The sequence below is a fragment of the Lolium perenne genome, chromosome 7, assembly GCF_019359855.2.
Source record: "Lolium perenne isolate Kyuss_39 chromosome 7, Kyuss_2.0, whole genome shotgun sequence".
Taxonomy (NCBI): domain Eukaryota; kingdom Viridiplantae; phylum Streptophyta; class Magnoliopsida; order Poales; family Poaceae; genus Lolium; species Lolium perenne.
The window spans coordinates 259,536,697-259,554,124 of NC_067250.2; the positions used below are offsets into that span (position 1 = coordinate 259,536,697).

Sequence of the window (17,428 nt, forward strand, 5' to 3'; positions counted from 1 at the left end):
TCTGCTGAAAATTGTGAGAGCATCTCCAACCGGCGCGCTAAAACGGCCACGCGGCAAAAAACTGCCGGCTTGGCGCGCGCGGGCGCCCGCGCGAAGCTTCAGCAGACGCGGGGAAAAACGCGCGCGCTAAAACCTTTACCCCGCGCGCGCGTTTGCGCTATTCCGCGCGGGAGAATTGTCGTGTCTGCTGTCGCGTGCGCTATAAACGCGACACGCGCGAACGCGCCAACTGTCTGAACTTTCCACGCGTCCCTTCGTCTCTGCACCGCTTCGTCTCTCTCCCCGCCGATTCCTCTCCCCACCGACGCTCGACCTCTCTCCCGCCGATGCTCCGCCTCCGCGCCACCACCCCGCCGAAGATGCCTCTGCGCCGCCGCTCCACCTCCGGCTACCACGGCGTTCGGGCGCGGCCGAGCGGCCGCTTCTACGCGGAAATCCGCTCCGGCGACGAGCGGATCCGCCTCGGCACGTTCGATACGGCGCACGAGGCGGCGCTGGCGTACGACGTCGTCGCCTGGCGCCTCGGCCGCTCCCGCCGGACCATGAATTTTCATGACGTATGGACGCGGGAGCAGGCGGAGCAGCTGGCGCCCCCATCACCAGTCATCACGCGCGAGCAGCAGCGCCACCAACGCGAGCTGGAGCAGCGTCTCCTCATCGCCGAGCGCGACGAGGCCCTCCGCCTCGAGTGGGCGCGCCAATTCCCCGAGGACGTCGCCGCCACGGAAGCTTTCTACGCGCAGAAGGAGGAGGAGAAGGCGGCGGCGAAGGCGAAGAAGAAAGCGAGCCGCGAGAAGCGCCGCGCCGAGTCCGCGGCGAGGGCCGAGGCGGCGAGGAAGGAGGAGGAAAAGAAGAACGGCGCAGGGCCGTCCACCATCGTCCTCTCCTCCTCCTCCTTCGAGTGGACTACGACGCCGGTGTCGGAGACGACTCCGAGCACCCACTCCTCGGACTTCGACTAGGATTCGGAGTAGGACTAGTTTAAAATTGTCAAATTTCGTATTTTCGTCCACTATGTCGCGATGTATCGTTGAACTTTTAATATATTTCGTATTTTCGGTTAAAATTTCATATTTTGTTTGATTTATTTTAAAATGAAACGGTCGAACTAGCCGTTCACGACGCGCCGCGCGCTGCAAAATAGAGCGTCCGGTAAAGCTGTTTTTTTTTTGCGCCAACGGCCACTGCAAAATGGAGCAACCGGCGGAGGAAAACTCAGTCCAACGCGCCATCGGTTTACAGCGTGGCGGCAGCGTGATTTAGCGCGCCTATTTATAGCGCCTGTTGGAGATGCTCTAACGACACGCCGACGGAAAGAGACGGAGAGGACGAGGTTGTCTTACGAAACTGGCGTGGCGCGAGCTCCAGGCCGGCCGTCCTCACGACACGAGACGAGACGAGACAGACACGTCTGCCGTCCTCGGCCTCACATTAACCGCGGCTGCTCCTGCTACCCGGCCGCTCGATCCGCCAAACACCAAACGTTCCCACCTGCAAACTGCAAGCGTTCAATAATAATATCTTGAAACCAGGAACTCATCGGTACGCCCAACAATGGCGGCGGCGGCGGCGGAGGTGAGTAACAAGGGGGTGACCCTGAAGCGGCACGTGATGGGGTTCCCCACCGAGGACGACATGGAGCTCGTCACGGCGACTGTGCGGCTGACCGTGCCGCCCGGGTCGGCGGCGGTGATAGTCAAGAACCTCTACCTCTCCTGCGATCCATACATGCGCAGCCGCATGACCAGGCATAAGGAGCCCAGCTACGTTCCAGACTTTGTCCCGGGCGAGGTATCGTAATCGTAATTAACCCATATATCAAACATGATCCCGCACCAAAATTCCGTTTTCCTTGGCAAAACCTATTTACTGCATCCATTTCGTGATAGATTCAGTGTTACACCTCAGCAAATGTTTCTTTTAAATCTTGTATGTAGTATTGTAGTACCATATTTTTCATGCATGGGCTCAGCTATTGGAGAACACTAGATGATTCCCCACGCGTTGCTACTGGAATATATATAAGTATATGTTTAATAAAGTAAGAAAACTGCAAAAGAAAAATATTGATAATCATCCAAAGTGATGGTGCGAATGAATAACTTCCCCCCGGACAGGTAAATTTTCTGAGCAGCCAGACATGCTTAATCTCCATAGGCAAAAATGAAGAACCTGTAAACCTCACTTACATGTTAAAACATTAAAGTACATCTATAGGCGGCAACAAAAAATATACCTGCATGTCATAGTCTAAATTTTAGAACAAACAAATTGAACTACCATTGCCTTCAAACAAAATAATCTAAGGAAGACGTAGATAAATATATGGCTTGTTGAAATGAGAATGGTTCACAACCGCTCCTATTCCTCCTAATAGTCCTGATCAATCTGCAATACAGAGTTAAAGACCAACAAATGTATTAAAATTACAAAATAAGTTGCACAACCTCAAACGGAAAAGGCAGGACAAAGTGATGTAATTGACAAAAGGTTAAAGAGCAATATTCTTAATAAATCATTGGACGCCCTGCATTGATGAAAAACTGTAAAAACAGTTTAATAAGAATTGTAAACTGATGGAGATAAACGCTGAAAGAAATTAAAATAATTAGTACCCTTCAACGCTGCTCTTTCTATGACTTTCTGAACCCATCATGTACCTTCCAAATCCATGGCTTTGACGTTCTGCTTATCTTCCAATGCTTTTTCTCTTGCCTCTAGATCAATCTGTAGTAGCAAGCCTTCGTAGGAAAACAACAGAAGAAAGATGATACACTGATCTGGAGACTCTACACAATCATACAGCATGACGTATCGATGCTACCATCTAGCCGGCTGACTTTGTCCCGAGCTTATAGTCTTCTAGTCTTTCCCGTGTATGTGCCATGCAGGCGCAGCCGCACTTTCCGCCGGCCTTCTGCTTGTCTACTCTGGCGATGTGGAAAGAAGAGAGAAGAAAGGTTATTGTCGCTCCAAATTGACACGGCTCTGACATGTGAAAGAGGAGGTTCAAAAGGGCGTGATACAGCTGGTGGGAGAGAGATAATTAGTACTGAGTGGAGTAAGTAACGGGGAGTGGAAGGGCCTGGGGTGATATGAGATCGTGGGAGACATGAAGAGGTTTATATGGAGAACAGGGAGCGGCTGCAGAGGATTTTCTTCTTTTTAGTGTTCGGTGACCTGATGCGCTGCATGCATGCTAGAACAGAAGATTTATTGAACCGAAACTTAATTCATCAATAGAACGGGAAGCTGCTGACATGGCAATTTGCTTATGTGGAGCTGCATGTTTAGAGAAAACACTTACATAGTTTTCTTTTGTTTTTTTTAGCAACCGGCAGGAGCACTACCTTTTCATTAAGAAGAGGGAAATTTGGTCAGTTTATAAGGGAAACTGACCGAAAGCCGTACAACCCAAACACCACACACCGGCCCGACAACACTCCCGTCCTAGCAAGAGGCACACACTTACATAGTGGGTTGCTTCTTTTTAGTTATTATATAGATTATAGATATAGATATGTGGTACACATGAAGTGGGCCTGCAGTAATTACTCTGTTATATCGTGTACGTTAGTAGCTTTCTGTTTCACCCATCGAGGGACTAGGGAGCGGACTATAATCTCTTCGTCTGTGCTTCTGATGGATTCAATATTCTTTCTGAACCTGTTTACCTCTGGAATCCTCAATAGTTTGCTCTCTGTGGGTATCCTACCAGGTTTTGACTGCTTTCGGTGTAAGCAAGGTGCTAGAATCCGGGCACTCGGGTTACAAGGCAGGCGATCTGGTGTGGGGAATCATAGGATGTGAGGAATACACCTTGGTCACTAATCCAGAGTCGCTATTCAAGATCAGCCATCCTGAATTTCCACTGTCGTACTACACAGGTGTTCTTGGTGAGACCTCACTCTTGCTCGTCACAAGCAAATCTGGTTATTGTTTTTTTAATTCGTTATTCTAAAACCGGAAGGTTAATTATGGGTTCATTTCGTCTTACTTATTAGACAGTCTTATATAATCAAGCAAATGCAACGTTGGTTCACTGGGTTTATCGAACTTCAACACTAGTTAGTTGATCACAGAAGAACATGAAAGAGGAATGCATTGCAACAGGCCATAATACACTAGGGCGTAGTGTGCCATATCATATCATGTTCAGAGATCCATAGTGGAATTTTTTTTCCAGCAGAGACAGCAAGTATTAACAGCTAAAGATGACATCCAAGCTGATCAATGGCTGGGACTGAGCTTGTTTCTCCCTGGCCTGTTCTACAAGTCTGATAATTATGCTAGTGTACTACTTTCATCATATTTAACAGCTGACACAGTGGTCAGTCTCTTTACTAATTGCGCTACTCGTAAATTGATAATTCAGGCATGCCTGGCCTTACTGCATATGCTGGGTTTTTTGACGTGGCCAAGCCGAAAAAAGGGGAGTATGTCTTTGTGTCGGCTGCATCAGGCGCCGTAGGACAGCTTGTTGGGCAGCTTGCTAAAATCACAGGCTGCTACATTGTTGGCAGTGCCGGTTCTGATGAGAAGGTTTGTTCTCTCTCTGTCACCGGTTCTGCTTATATCTACATCATGAATAGTAAGCATACTGATTATGTTACTCCATGTTTCAAATATCCGTGATACATCATTTTTCTTGGAATAAATTTACCTTTTGCTTCAGGTCAACCTCCTAAAAACAAAGTTTGGATTCGACGATGCCTTCAACTACAAGAAGGAGAAGGACCTCAACGCCGCACTTAAGAGGTCCATTTCCAAGCCCCTTTGCTACCATATCCTTGTGTTCAAACTTCGAATGGTAACGGCCAATTAATAGAATCCTCCATGCCACAATACTGGCTCTCAGGTGCTTTCCGAAGGGCATTGACATCTACTTCGAGAATGTGGGTGGTGCGATGCTGGACGCGGTGCTACTTAACATGAGGTTGCACGGGCGGGTGTCAATGTGTGGATTGATCTCGCAGTACAACCTGGAGCAGCCTGAGGGTGTGCGTAACCTCTTCTGCATCGTCACCAAGCGTATCCGCGTGGAGGGTTTCATGGTGACGGAGTACTTCGGCACCTACAGAAAGTTTGAGGAGGAGATGGCAGGTTACCTCAAGGAAGGGAAGATCACCTATGTGGAGGACGTTGCAGAGGGCATAGAGAACGTGCCAGCTGCGCTTATCGGGATCTTCTACGGACGTAACATCGGAAAGCAGCTTGTGGCTGTAGCACGGGACTGACATCACATGTCGCTGATGTTTTTTTTTCGAAATGGGGGTATTCCCCGGCCTCTGCATCAGTCGATGCACACAGCCTTTTATTAAAAGAGACACGCCGCTGATGTAACTTTAGACACCAGAGTTCTTTTAGGTTCTAATCAGGCGTTGCGTGACCTTCTCGATGAGCATGAGGATGATGTGTTGATAACTTATGAGATCCTAAAGAAATATCCGAAATTTTACTTGTTTCCAATGCAACTTAGTTGTCGTGGTTCTTTCACTGCATATGCCATTGAGATGGCCTACGAAGAGAGTAGGGTGGGATGACGTTGGAGATTCCAGGGATGAGGTTGAGCACACGATGGACCTATCTTTGTTTTACTGCGGTGGCAAAACCATGTGCTATTATAAATCACTATATTATCATAATGTCGCTAGTTTTAGGCGACTTGCTATATGATATCGGTGGCCTTTCTAATATCTTGGTGAGATCTGTCTATGATCTATTGAAACTGTCTTAATCTACCCTTGAGGGGTGCGCCTGCCTATTATATTGTGATCCAAATTCATACTAAACGGAGGCTAACTTCAGACTCCGCTACGCTTCGGCCAGCCCCCCGCGGTACGGATCAATGCCACCGTCTATATATGCCTCTTGTAAGCCGCCGGTTAGGGTTTATCAGATTATAAGATAACCACCGGTGTTTGTAAACACTCATCGATATAGTGAAGTATTTGCTGGCACCCGTGGTTTTTCCCCTCTGTGTTGGAGGGGTTTTCCACATTAAATCTTGTGTCTCCGCTGTATTTTATTTATCGTTTTTCGTTATTTACTTATCGCTTTTGTAACACTGCCTAGCTTTATATTCTACAGTTGGTCAGGGTTACATGAGTTCTACTAGGACTCAGCAAAGGAGATCTTTCCTTATACCATATGGCAGGTCAACATTCTTGATAGATATGGTTTAGGCCTTCTAGCCGTCTAGCTTTGGGCTTCAATCTAAAAACCGTCAAATACTCTCTCTCTCTCTCTCTCTCCATTTTATAATTACAATTCTTGCCATGGTTTTACTTTGCGGGTTAAATTGAGAGCGAGTTCTACTTTCTATCCTCTATTTATGTATTTGTGACACTGATTGCCTCATCGAGTGAAAAAATATCTAGAATGTGCATTCTGGAGTATTTGGATCATCATGCCCTCCTAGTGGCTTCCTTTTGTTGGAGATATGCCCAAGAGGCAATAATAAAGTGGTTATTAAAATATCTTTGTGTTTATGATAAATGTTTGCATACCATGTTATAATTGTATTAACCTAAACATTGATACATGTGTGTTATGTAAACAACAAGGAGTCCCTAGTAAGCCTCTTGTATAACTAGCTTGTTGATTAATAGATGATCATGGTTTCGTGATCATGAACATTAGATGTTATTAATAACAAGGTTGTGTCATTAGATGAATGATATAATGGACACACACCCAAATAAGAGTAGCATAAGATCAAGTCATTAAGTTTAATTTGCTATAAGCTTTCGATACATAGTTACCTAGTCCTTCGACCATGAGATCATGTAAATCACTTATACCGGAAGGGTACTTTGATTACATCAAACGTCACTGCATAAATGGGTGGTTATAAAGATGGGATTAAGTATTCAGAAAGTATGAGTTGAGGCATATGGATCAAGAGTGGGATTTGTCCATCCCGATGACGGATAGATATACTCTGGACCCTCTCGGTGGAATGTCGTCTGATTAGCTTGCAAGCATGTGACTGGTTCACAAGAGATGATATGCCACGGTACGAGTAAAGAGTACTTGTCGGAGACGAGGTTGAACAAGGTATGGAGATACCGATGATCAAACCTCGGACAAGTAATGTATCGTGTGACAAAGGGAATCGTTATCGTATGTAAATGGTTCAATCGATCACTAAGTTATCGTTGAATATGTGGGAGCCATTATGGATCTCCAGATCCCGCTATTGTTTATTGCTCGGAGAGGAGTCTCGATGACATAGGCATCCCCAATGGGCCTGCCGAAGATGGTACCCGGGGTTTACTGAAGGCCCACGACTCGAAGGATAAGAAGAATCGGAAGTCCAAGTTACTATTAAGGAAAGCTAGAGTTGTATTAGGAAATAATACTTGTAATCTTGCGGGATGGGTTGGAAACCCTCCCGGACTCTGTAACTTGTGTATTACGAATCCCTCGGCTCCGCCTATTATATAAGGGGGAGTCGGGGGACAAAGAAAGCATCGATTCATTGTCTCACGAAACCCTAGTTTTCATATCGTCGAGCACTTTTCGGCTGAAACCTTCGAGATCTACTTGCCCTTTACTTCCGACTAAAACCCTAGTCTACAACTTGTAGGCATTGATAAATTAATCCCTTGTCAATTGGCGCCGTCTGTGGGAATTAGATGCGTCAAGGATCTGATCTCGATGGCACGTTCAAGATCGTCGACTTCGTCAACTGCAAGCAACGCGATGGATAGAGGTAAACAGATCGAAACTGGTCTAGTCGATTTTGTTCCTCACCCGCCCTCCCGTTTGGATGCATATGCGTATCTGGAGGAGCCTATGGAGATGACGTTCGGAAGGTTCCACTTTCGCGTCAAGAAAGAAGGAGTGTATCGTCTTGAAATTCCGATCTCGTCGGGAATATCAGCGGTAGACCCTGATTTTTCGAGTTCAGCATCGTCAATCGAGTCACACGATGAGGAGACTTCATCGCCACGCTTCATCAGCACCAGGTGACACGCGTACAGCACGCGACCGTTGGGAACCCCAAGTGGAAGGTGTGATGCGTACAGCAGTAAGTTTCCCTCAGTTAGAAACCAAGGTTTATCGAACCAGTAGGAGTCAAGAAGCACGTTGAAGGTTGATGGCGGTGAGATGTAGTGCGGCGCAACACCAGGGATTCCGGCGCCAACGTGAAACCTGCACAACACAAACCAAGTACTTTGCCCCAACGAAACAGCGAGGTTGTCAATCTCACCGGCTTGCTGTAACAAAGGATTAGATGTATAGTGTGGATGATGATTGTTTGCAGAAAAACAAGAGAACAGTATTAAGAGATTGTATTTCAGTATAGAGAATTGGACCGGGGTCCACAGTTCACTAGAGGTGTCTCTCCCATAAGATAAACAACATGTTGGGTGAACAAATTACAGTTGGGCAATTGACAAATAAAGAGGGCATGACCATGCACATACATATTATGATGAGTATAGTGAGATTTAATTGGGCATTACGACAAAGTACATAGACCGCTATCCAGCATGCATCTATGCCTAAAAAGTCCACCTTCAGGTTATCATCCGAACCCCCTCCAGTATTAAGTTGCTAACAACAGACAATTGCATTAAGTATTGCGCGTAATGTAATCAGTAACTACATCCTCGAACATAGCACCAATGTTTTATCCCTAGTGGCAACAGCACATCCATAACCTTAGAGGTTCTTGTCACTCCTCCAGATTCACGGAGACATGAACCCACTATCGAGCATAAATACTCCCTCTTGGAGTTACTAGCATCAACTTGGCCAGAGCATCTACTAATAACGGAGAGCATGCAAGATCATAAACAACACATAGACATGAATTGATAATCAACATAACATAGTATTCTCTATTCATCGGATCCCAACAAACGCAACATATAGAATTACAGATAGATGATCTTGATCGTGTTCGGCAGCTCACAAGACCCGACAATTAAGCACAATGGGGAGAAGACAACCATCTAGCTACTGCTATGGACCCATAGTCCAGGGGTAGACTACTCAAACATCACTCCGGAGGCGACCATGGCGGCGTAGAGTCCTCCGGGAGATGATTCCCCTCTCCGGCAGGGTGCCGGAGGCGATCTCCTGAATCCCCCGAGATGGGATTGGCGGCGGCGGCGTCTCTGGATTGCACGAATATGACATAAAGTGTGCATAAAACATGTAGATATCATCAATAATGTGGCATGGAACATAAGAAATTATCGATACGTCGGAGACGTATCAGCATCCCCAAGCTTAGTTCCTGCTCGTCCCGAGCAGGTAAACGATAAACAAAGATAATTTCTGGAGTGACATGCCATCATAACCTTGATCATACTATTTGTAAAGCATATGTAGTGAATGCAGCGATCAAAACAATGTAAATGACATGAGTAAACAAATGAATCATATAGCAAAGACTTTTCATGAATAGTACTTCAAGACAAGCATCAATAAGTCTTGCATAAGAGTTAACTCATAAAGCAATAATTCATAGTAAAAGCATTGAAGCAACACAAAGGAAGATTAAGTTTCAGCGGTTGCTTTCAACTTATAACATGTATATCTCATGGATATTGTCGATGTAAAGTAATATAACAAGTGCAATATGCAAATATGTAGGAATCAATGCACAATTCACACAAGTGTTTGCTTCTTGAGGTGGAGAGAAATAGGTGAACTGACTCAACAATAAAAGTAAAAGAATGGTCCTTCAAAGAGGAAAAGCATCGATTGCTATATTTGTGCTAGAGCTTTGATTTTGAAAACAAGAAACAATTTTGTCAACGGTAGTAATAAAGCATATGTATCATGTAAATTATATCTTACAAGTTGCAAGCCTCATGCATAGTATACTAATAGTGCCCGCACCTTGTCCTAATTAGCTTGGACTACCGGGATCATCGCAATGCACATGTTTTAACCAAGTGTCACAAAGGGGTACCTCTATGCCGCCTGTACAAAGGTCTAAGGAGAAAGCTCGCATTGGATTTCTCGCTATTGATTATTCTCAACTTAGACATCCATACCGGGACAACATAGACAACATATAATGGACTCCTCTTTTATGCATAAGCATGTAACAACAATTAATTTTCTCATTTGAGATTGAGGATATTGTCCAAAACTGAAACTTCCACCATGGATCATGGCTTTAGTTAGCGGCCCAATGTTCTTCTCTAACAATATGCATGCTCTAACCATAAGGTGGTAGATCGCTCTTACTTCAGACAAGACGAACATGCATAGCAACTCACATGATATTCAACAAAGAGTAGTTGATGGCGTCCCCAGTGAACATGGTTATCGCACAACGAGCAACTTAATAAGAGATAAAGTGCATAAGTACATATTCAATACCACAATAGTTTTTAAGCTATTTGTCCCATGAGCTATATATTGTAAAGGTGAAGAATGGAAATTTAAAGGTAGCACTCAAGCAATTTACTTTGGAATGGCGGAGAAATACCATGTAGTAGGTAGGTATGGTGGACACAAATGGCATAGTGGTTGGCTCAAGTATTTTGGATGCATGAGAGGTATTCCCTCTCGATACAAGGTTTAGGCTAGCAAGGCTATTTGAAACAAACACAAGGATGAACCGGTGCAGCAAAACTCACATAAAAGACATATTGAAAACATTATAAGACTCTACACCGTCTTCCTTGTTGTTCAAACTCAATACTAGAAATTATCTAGACCTTAGAGAGACCAAATATGCAAACCAAATTTTAGCATGCTCTATGTATTTCTTCATTAATAGGTGCAAAGTATATGATGCAAGAGCTTAAACATGAGCACAACAATTGCCAAGTATCACATTACCCAAGACATTTATAGCAATTACTACATGTATCATTTTCCAATTCCAACCATATAACAATTTAACGAAGAAGAAACTTCGCCATGAATACTATGAGTAGAGCCTAAGGACATACTTGTCCATATGCTACAGCGGAGCGTGTCTCTCTCCCATAAAGTGAATGCTAGGATCCATTTTATTCAAACAAAACAAAAAACAAAAACAAACCGATGCTCCAAGAAAAAGCACATAAGATGTGATGGAATAAAAATATAGTTTCAGGGGAGGAACCTGATAATGTTGTCGATGAAGAAGGGGATGCCTTGGGCATCCCCAAGCTTAGACGCTTGAGTCTTCTTGATATATGCAGGGGTGAACCACCGGGGCATCCCCAAGCTTAGAGCTTTCACTCTCCTTGATCATGTTGCATCATACTCCTCTCTTGATCCTTGAAAACTTCCTCCACACCAAACTCGAAACAACTCATTAGAGGGTTAGTGCACAATAAAAATTAACATATTCAGAGGTGACACAATCATTCTTAACACTTCTGGACATTGCATAAAGCTACTGGACATTCATGGATCAAAGAAATTCATCCAACATAGCAAAAGAGGCAATGCGAAATAAAAGGCAGAATCTGTCAAAACAGAACAGTTCGTATTGACGAATTTTATCGAGGCACCAGACTTGCTCAAATAAAAATGCTCAAATTAAATGAAAGTTGTGTACATATCTGAGGATCACTCACGTAAATTGGTATAATTTTCTGAGTTACCTACAGAGAAAACAGCCCAGATTCGTGACAGCAAAGAAATCTGTTTCCGCGCAGTAATCCAAATCTAGTATGAACTTTACTATCAACGACTTTACCTGGCACAATAAAACACTAAACTAAGATAAGGAGAGGTTGCTACAGTAGTAAACAACTTCCAAGACACAAAATAAAAACAAAGTACTGTAGTAAAAACACATGGGTTGTCTCCCATAGGCGTTTTTCTTTAACGCCTTTCAGCTAGGCGCAGAAAGTGTGTATCAAGTATTATCAAGAGACGAAGTGTCAACATCATAATTTGTTCTAATAATAGAATCAAAAGGTAACTTCATTCTCTTTCTAGGGAAGTGTTCCATACCTTTCTTGAGAGGAAATTGATATTTAATATTACCTTCCTTCATATCAATGATAGCACCAACAGTTCGAAGAAAAGGTCTTCCCAATATGATGGGACAAGATGCATTGCATTCAATATCCAAGACAACAAAATCAACGGGGACAAGGTTATTGTTAACGGTAATGCGAACATTATCAACTTTCCCCAAAGGTTTCTTTGTAGAATGATCAGCAAGATTAACATCCAAATAACAATTTTTCAGCGGTGGCAAGTCAAGCATATTATAAATTTTCTTAGGCATAACAGAAATACTTGCACCAAGATCACATAAGGCATTACAATCAAAATCTTTAACCTTCATCTTAATGATGGGCTCCCAACCATCCTCTAGCTTTCTAGGAATAGAGGCTTCGCGCTCTAATTTCTCTTCTCTAGCTTTTATGAGAGCATTTGTAATATGTTGCGTGAAAGCCAAATTTATAGCACTAGCATTAGGACTTTTAGCAAGTTTTTGCAAGAACTTTATAACTTCAGAGATGTGGCAATCATCAAAATTCAAACCATTATAATCTAAAGCAATGGGATCATCATCCCCAATGTTGGAAAAAAATTCAGCAGTTTTATCACGCGGTTTCAATAGCTTTTAGCAGTTTCAGGCAGTTTCTCGCGCTTTGCATTAGAAGTGGAAACATTGCTAACACCAATTCTTTTATTATTAGTAGTAGGAGGTGCAGCAACATGTGTAGCATTAGTATTACTAGTGGTGGTGATAGTCCAAACTTTAGCTATATTATCTTGTTTTTCATTTTCTTCTTTTTCCCACCTAGCACGCAATTCGGCCATCAATCTTATATTCTCATTAATTCTAACTTGGATGGCATTTGCTGTAGTAACAATTTTATTATTAAGATTCTCATGAGGCATAACTTTCGATTTCAAAAGATCAACATCAGCAGCAAGACTATCGACTTTAGAAGCAAGTATATCAATTTTCCAAAGCTTTTCTTCAACAGATTTGTTAAAAGCAGTTTGTGTACTAATAAATTCTTTAAGCATGGCTTCAAGTCCAGGGGGTGAATTCCTATTATTGTTGTAAGGATTACCATAAGAATTACCATAGCCGTTGCCATTATTATAAGGATATGGCCTATAGTTGTTACTAGAATTGTTCCGGTAAGCATTGTTGTTGAAATTATTATTTTTAATGAAGTTTACATCAACAAGTTCTTCTTGTGCAACCAATGAAGCTAACGGAACATTATTAGGATCAACATTTGTCCTATCATTCACAAGCATAGACATAATAGCATCAATCTTATCACTCAAGGAAGAGGTTTCTTCGACAGAATTTACCTTCTTACCTTGTGGAGCTCTTTCCGTGTGCCATTCAGAGTAGTTGATCATCATATTATCAAGAAGCTTTGTTGCTTCACCAAGAGTGATGGACATAAAGGTACCTCCAGCAGCTGAATCCAATAGGTTCCGCGAAGAAAAATTCAGTCCTGCATAAAAGGTTTAGATGATCATCCAAGTAGTCAGTCCATGGGTTGGGCAATTTTTAACCAAAGATTTCATTCTTTCCCATGCTTGTGCAACATGTTCAGTATCCAATTGTTTAAAATTCATTATGCTACTCCTCAAAGATATAATTTTAGCAGGGGGATAATATCTACCAATAAAAGCATCCTTGCATTTAGTCCATGAATCAATACTATTCTTAGGCAGAGATAGCAACCAATCTTTAGCTCTTCCTCTTAATGAGAAAGGGAACAATTTTAATTTTATAATGTCACCATCTACATCTTTATATTTTTGCATTTCACATAGTTCAACAAAATTATTGAGATGGGCAGCAGCATCATCAGAACTAACACCAGAAAAATTGCTCTCGCATAACAAGATTTAGTAAAGCAGGTTTAATTTCAAAGAATTCTGCTGTAGTAGCAGGTGGAGCAATAGGTGTGCATAAGAAATCATTATTATTTGTGGTTGTGAAGTCACACAACTTAGTATTTTCAGGAGTACCCATTTTAGCAGTAGTAAATAAAGCAAACTAGATAAAGTAAATGCAAGTAACTAATTTTTTTGTGTTTTTGATATAGCAAACAAGATAACAAATAAAGTAAAACTAGCAACTATTTTTTTTGTATTTTGATATAGTGCAGCAAACAAAGTAGTAAATAAAACTAAGCAAGACAAAAACAAAGTAAAAGAGATTGGGATGTGGAGACTCCCCTTGCAGCGTGTCTTGATCTCCCCGGCAACGGCGCCAGAAATTTAGCTTGACACGCGTACAGCACGCGACCGTTGGGAACCCCAAGTGGAAGGTGTGATGCGTACAGCAGTAAGTTTCCCTCAGTTAGAAACCAAGGTTTATCGAACCAGTAGGAGTCAAGAAGCACGTTGAAGGTTGATGGCGGCGAGATGTAGTGCGGCGCAACACCAGGGATTCCGGCGCCAACGTGGAACCTGCACAACACAAACCAAGTACTTTGCCCCAACGAAACAGCGAGGTTGTCAATCTCACCGGCTTGCTGTAACAAATGATTAGATGTATAGTGTGGATGATGATTGTTTGCAGAAAACAGTAGAACAGTATTGCAGTAGATTGTATTTCAGTATAGAGAATTGGACCGGGGTCCACAGTTCACTAGAGGTGTCTCTCCCATAAGATAAACAGCATGTTGGGTGAACAAATTACAGTTGGGCAATTGACAAATAAAGAGGGCATGACCATGCACATACATATTATGATGAGTATAGTGAGATTTAATTGGGCATTACGACAAAGTACATAGACCGCTATCCAGAATGCATCTATGCCTAAAAAGTCCACATTCAGCTCATCATCAGAAACCCCTCCAGTATTAAGTTGCTAACAACAGACAATTGCATTAAGTATTGCGCGTAATGTAATCAGTAACTACATCCTCGAACATAGCACCAATGTTTTATCCCTAGTGGCAACAGCACATCCATAACCTTAGAGGTTCTTGTCACTCCTCCAGATTCACGGAGACATGAACCCACTATCGAGCATAAATACTCCCTCTTGGAGTTACTAGCATCAACTTGGCCAGAGCATCTACTAATAACGGAGAGCATGCAAGATCATAAACAACACATAGACATGAATTGATAATCAACATAACATAGTATTCTCTATTCATCGGATCCCAACAAACGCAACATATAGAATTACAGATAGATGATCTTGATCATGTTCGGCAGCTCACAAGACCCGACAATTAAGCACAATGGGGAGAAGACAACCATCTAGCTACTGCTATGGACCCATAGTCCAGGGGTAGACTACTCACACATCACTCCGGAGGTGACCATGGCGGCGTAGAGTCCTCCGGGAGATGATTCCCCTCTCCGGCAGGGTGCCGGAGGCGATCTCCTGAATCCCCCGAGATGGGATTGGCGGCGGCGGCGTCTCTGGAAGGTTTTCCGTATCGTGGCTCTCGGTACTGGGGGTTTCGCGATGAAGACTATTTGTAGGCGGAAGGGCAGGTCAGGGGGCCACACGAGGGGCCCACACTACAGGTCGGCGCGGCCAAGGCTTGGGCCGCGCCGCCCTAGGGTGTGGCCACCTCGTGGCCCCACTTCGTCTCCTCTTCGGTCTTCTGGAAGCTTCGTGGCAAAATAGGACCCTGGGCGTTGATTTCGTCCAATTCCGAGAATATTTCTTTACTAGGATTTCTGAAACCAAAAACAGCAGAAAACAGCAACTGGCACTTTGGCATCTTGTTAATAGGTTAGTTCCAGAAAATGCACGAATATGACATAAAGTGTGCATAAAACATGTAGATATCATCAATAATGTGACATGGAACATAAGAAATTATCGATACGTCGGAGACGTATCACCAGGGCAAGCGAAAAACTCGCCAAGATCTTCAGCGACATGTCCTTTGAGTCATCTGCGGACTCCGATATAAGCGATGACTCGAGCGACATCGATAGCTTCAACTTCATCGACAGATCCACTACTGTTGGAAAGGTCTTCACCAATCTCTATGATGGTGTCACCAAACCCAGCAAGGTTCAGAATCCAAAATATCATCAGATTTATGCCATTGGAGAACCAAGTCGCGATCAGGAGGAGACATCAGAGGCTTTCGACGATGTGGGAAATCCATACGTCGATCCCGCTGACCTTAGGCGAGGTTTAGGCACTAAATATGTCGGGTCTACACCACGTCTAAGGGTTCAACTTCCACAAGAAGCGTGGGATAGAGCCGCAAGAGCTATGGATGGTACAGAACCAATGACTACAACTGCTACGGCGGAGGAATTGCAAGCGTACCAATATAGACTCGCTCGCGTTGGAAGAGAATTGGAAAAACAGACAGCTGCTCTGAACAGAAGAAGGGAGGCAGCTTCCGCATCAAGCAGGCGAAGGGCGGAGTTAAGTCGACATTCAGGAACTTCGAGAGATAGTCACAGAGAAGCTCGAAACAGAGCAAGATCTCGGCTACAAAATATACCTGAGGCTGATAGAGAAAATCTAGTTCAAAACCTCGACATGTCCTTTATGTCGATAGACACGAGGGGGAATATCATCCCTAAGACACCAGAAGTTGGGTATATGGCGACGCAAGCCTTCATCCTCGCATCCAAGCCACCTCCCGGAGATCCAAGAGAAGCATTGTACAATATGGCCATGGCAGGAGTCGGAGCCATGGGAACGGCGTTCGTAACTTCGCCTCCCGAAGGCTCAGCAAGGCAAAATAGTCCACGACCTGCTGCTGCAGCACCAGGTCCCGAGAGAACAAGTGGAGCAAGAGGCACAGCAGCACAAGCACGGGTGGACAGAGCACTGATAACCCACAAGTATAGGGGATCGCAACAGTCTTCGCGGGAAGTAAAACCCAATTTATTGATTCGACACAAGGGGAGACAAAGAATACTTGAAAGCCTTAACAGCGGAGTTGTCAATTCAGCTGCACCTGGAAACAGACTTGCTCGCAAGAGTTTATCAGTAGTAACAATTTTATAGCAGTAGCAGTAGTGAAATAATAGCAGCAGAGTAACAAAGACAGCAGTAGTGATTACAGTAAACAGCAGGATTAAAATAATGTAGGCACAGGGATGGATGACGGGCGTTGCATGGATGAGAGAAACTCATGTAACAATCAAAGCAGGGCATTTGCAGATAATAATAAAACGGTGTCCAAGTACTAAGCAATCCATAGGCATGCGTTCCATATATAGTCGTACGTGCTCGCAATGAGAAACTTGCACAACATCTTTTGTCCTACCAGCCGGTGGCAGCCGGGCCTCTAGGGAATCTACTGGATATTAAGGTACTCCTTTTAATAAAGTACCGGAGCAAAGCATTAACACTCCGTGAACACATGTGATCCTCACATCACTGCCTCCCCCTCCGGTTGTCCCAATTCTGTCACTTTGGGGCCTCGGGTTCCGGACAGCGACGTGTGTATACAACTTGCAGGTAAGATCATAAAACAATGCATATCATCATGAAACAATAACATGTTCAGATCTGAGATCATGG

General features: G+C 43.7%; 2 protein-coding genes across 2 annotated transcripts; both read left to right on the forward strand.

The window, feature by feature from the left end:
- Nucleotides 1–326: 326 nt before the first annotated feature.
- Nucleotides 327–1,299, forward strand: LOC127315325 (ethylene-responsive transcription factor RAP2-3-like). Its single transcript, XM_051345822.1, has 2 exons — nucleotides 327–674; nucleotides 1,279–1,299. The coding sequence occupies exons 1-2, from the start codon at nucleotides 327–329 to the stop codon at nucleotides 1,297–1,299; spliced, it is 369 nt and encodes a 122-aa protein (XP_051201782.1).
- Nucleotides 1,300–1,385: 86 nt separating this feature from the next.
- On the forward strand, nucleotides 1,386–5,469 carry LOC127313101 (2-alkenal reductase (NADP(+)-dependent)). The gene is made up of 5 exons (XM_051343642.2): nucleotides 1,386–1,791; nucleotides 3,719–3,896; nucleotides 4,376–4,542; nucleotides 4,676–4,758; nucleotides 4,859–5,469. Exons 1-5 carry the CDS (start codon nucleotides 1,555–1,557, stop codon nucleotides 5,235–5,237), a joined length of 1,044 nt encoding a protein of 347 aa, XP_051199602.1. The 5' UTR covers nucleotides 1,386–1,554; the 3' UTR covers nucleotides 5,238–5,469.
- The last annotated feature ends 11,959 nt before the right edge of the window (nucleotides 5,470–17,428 follow it).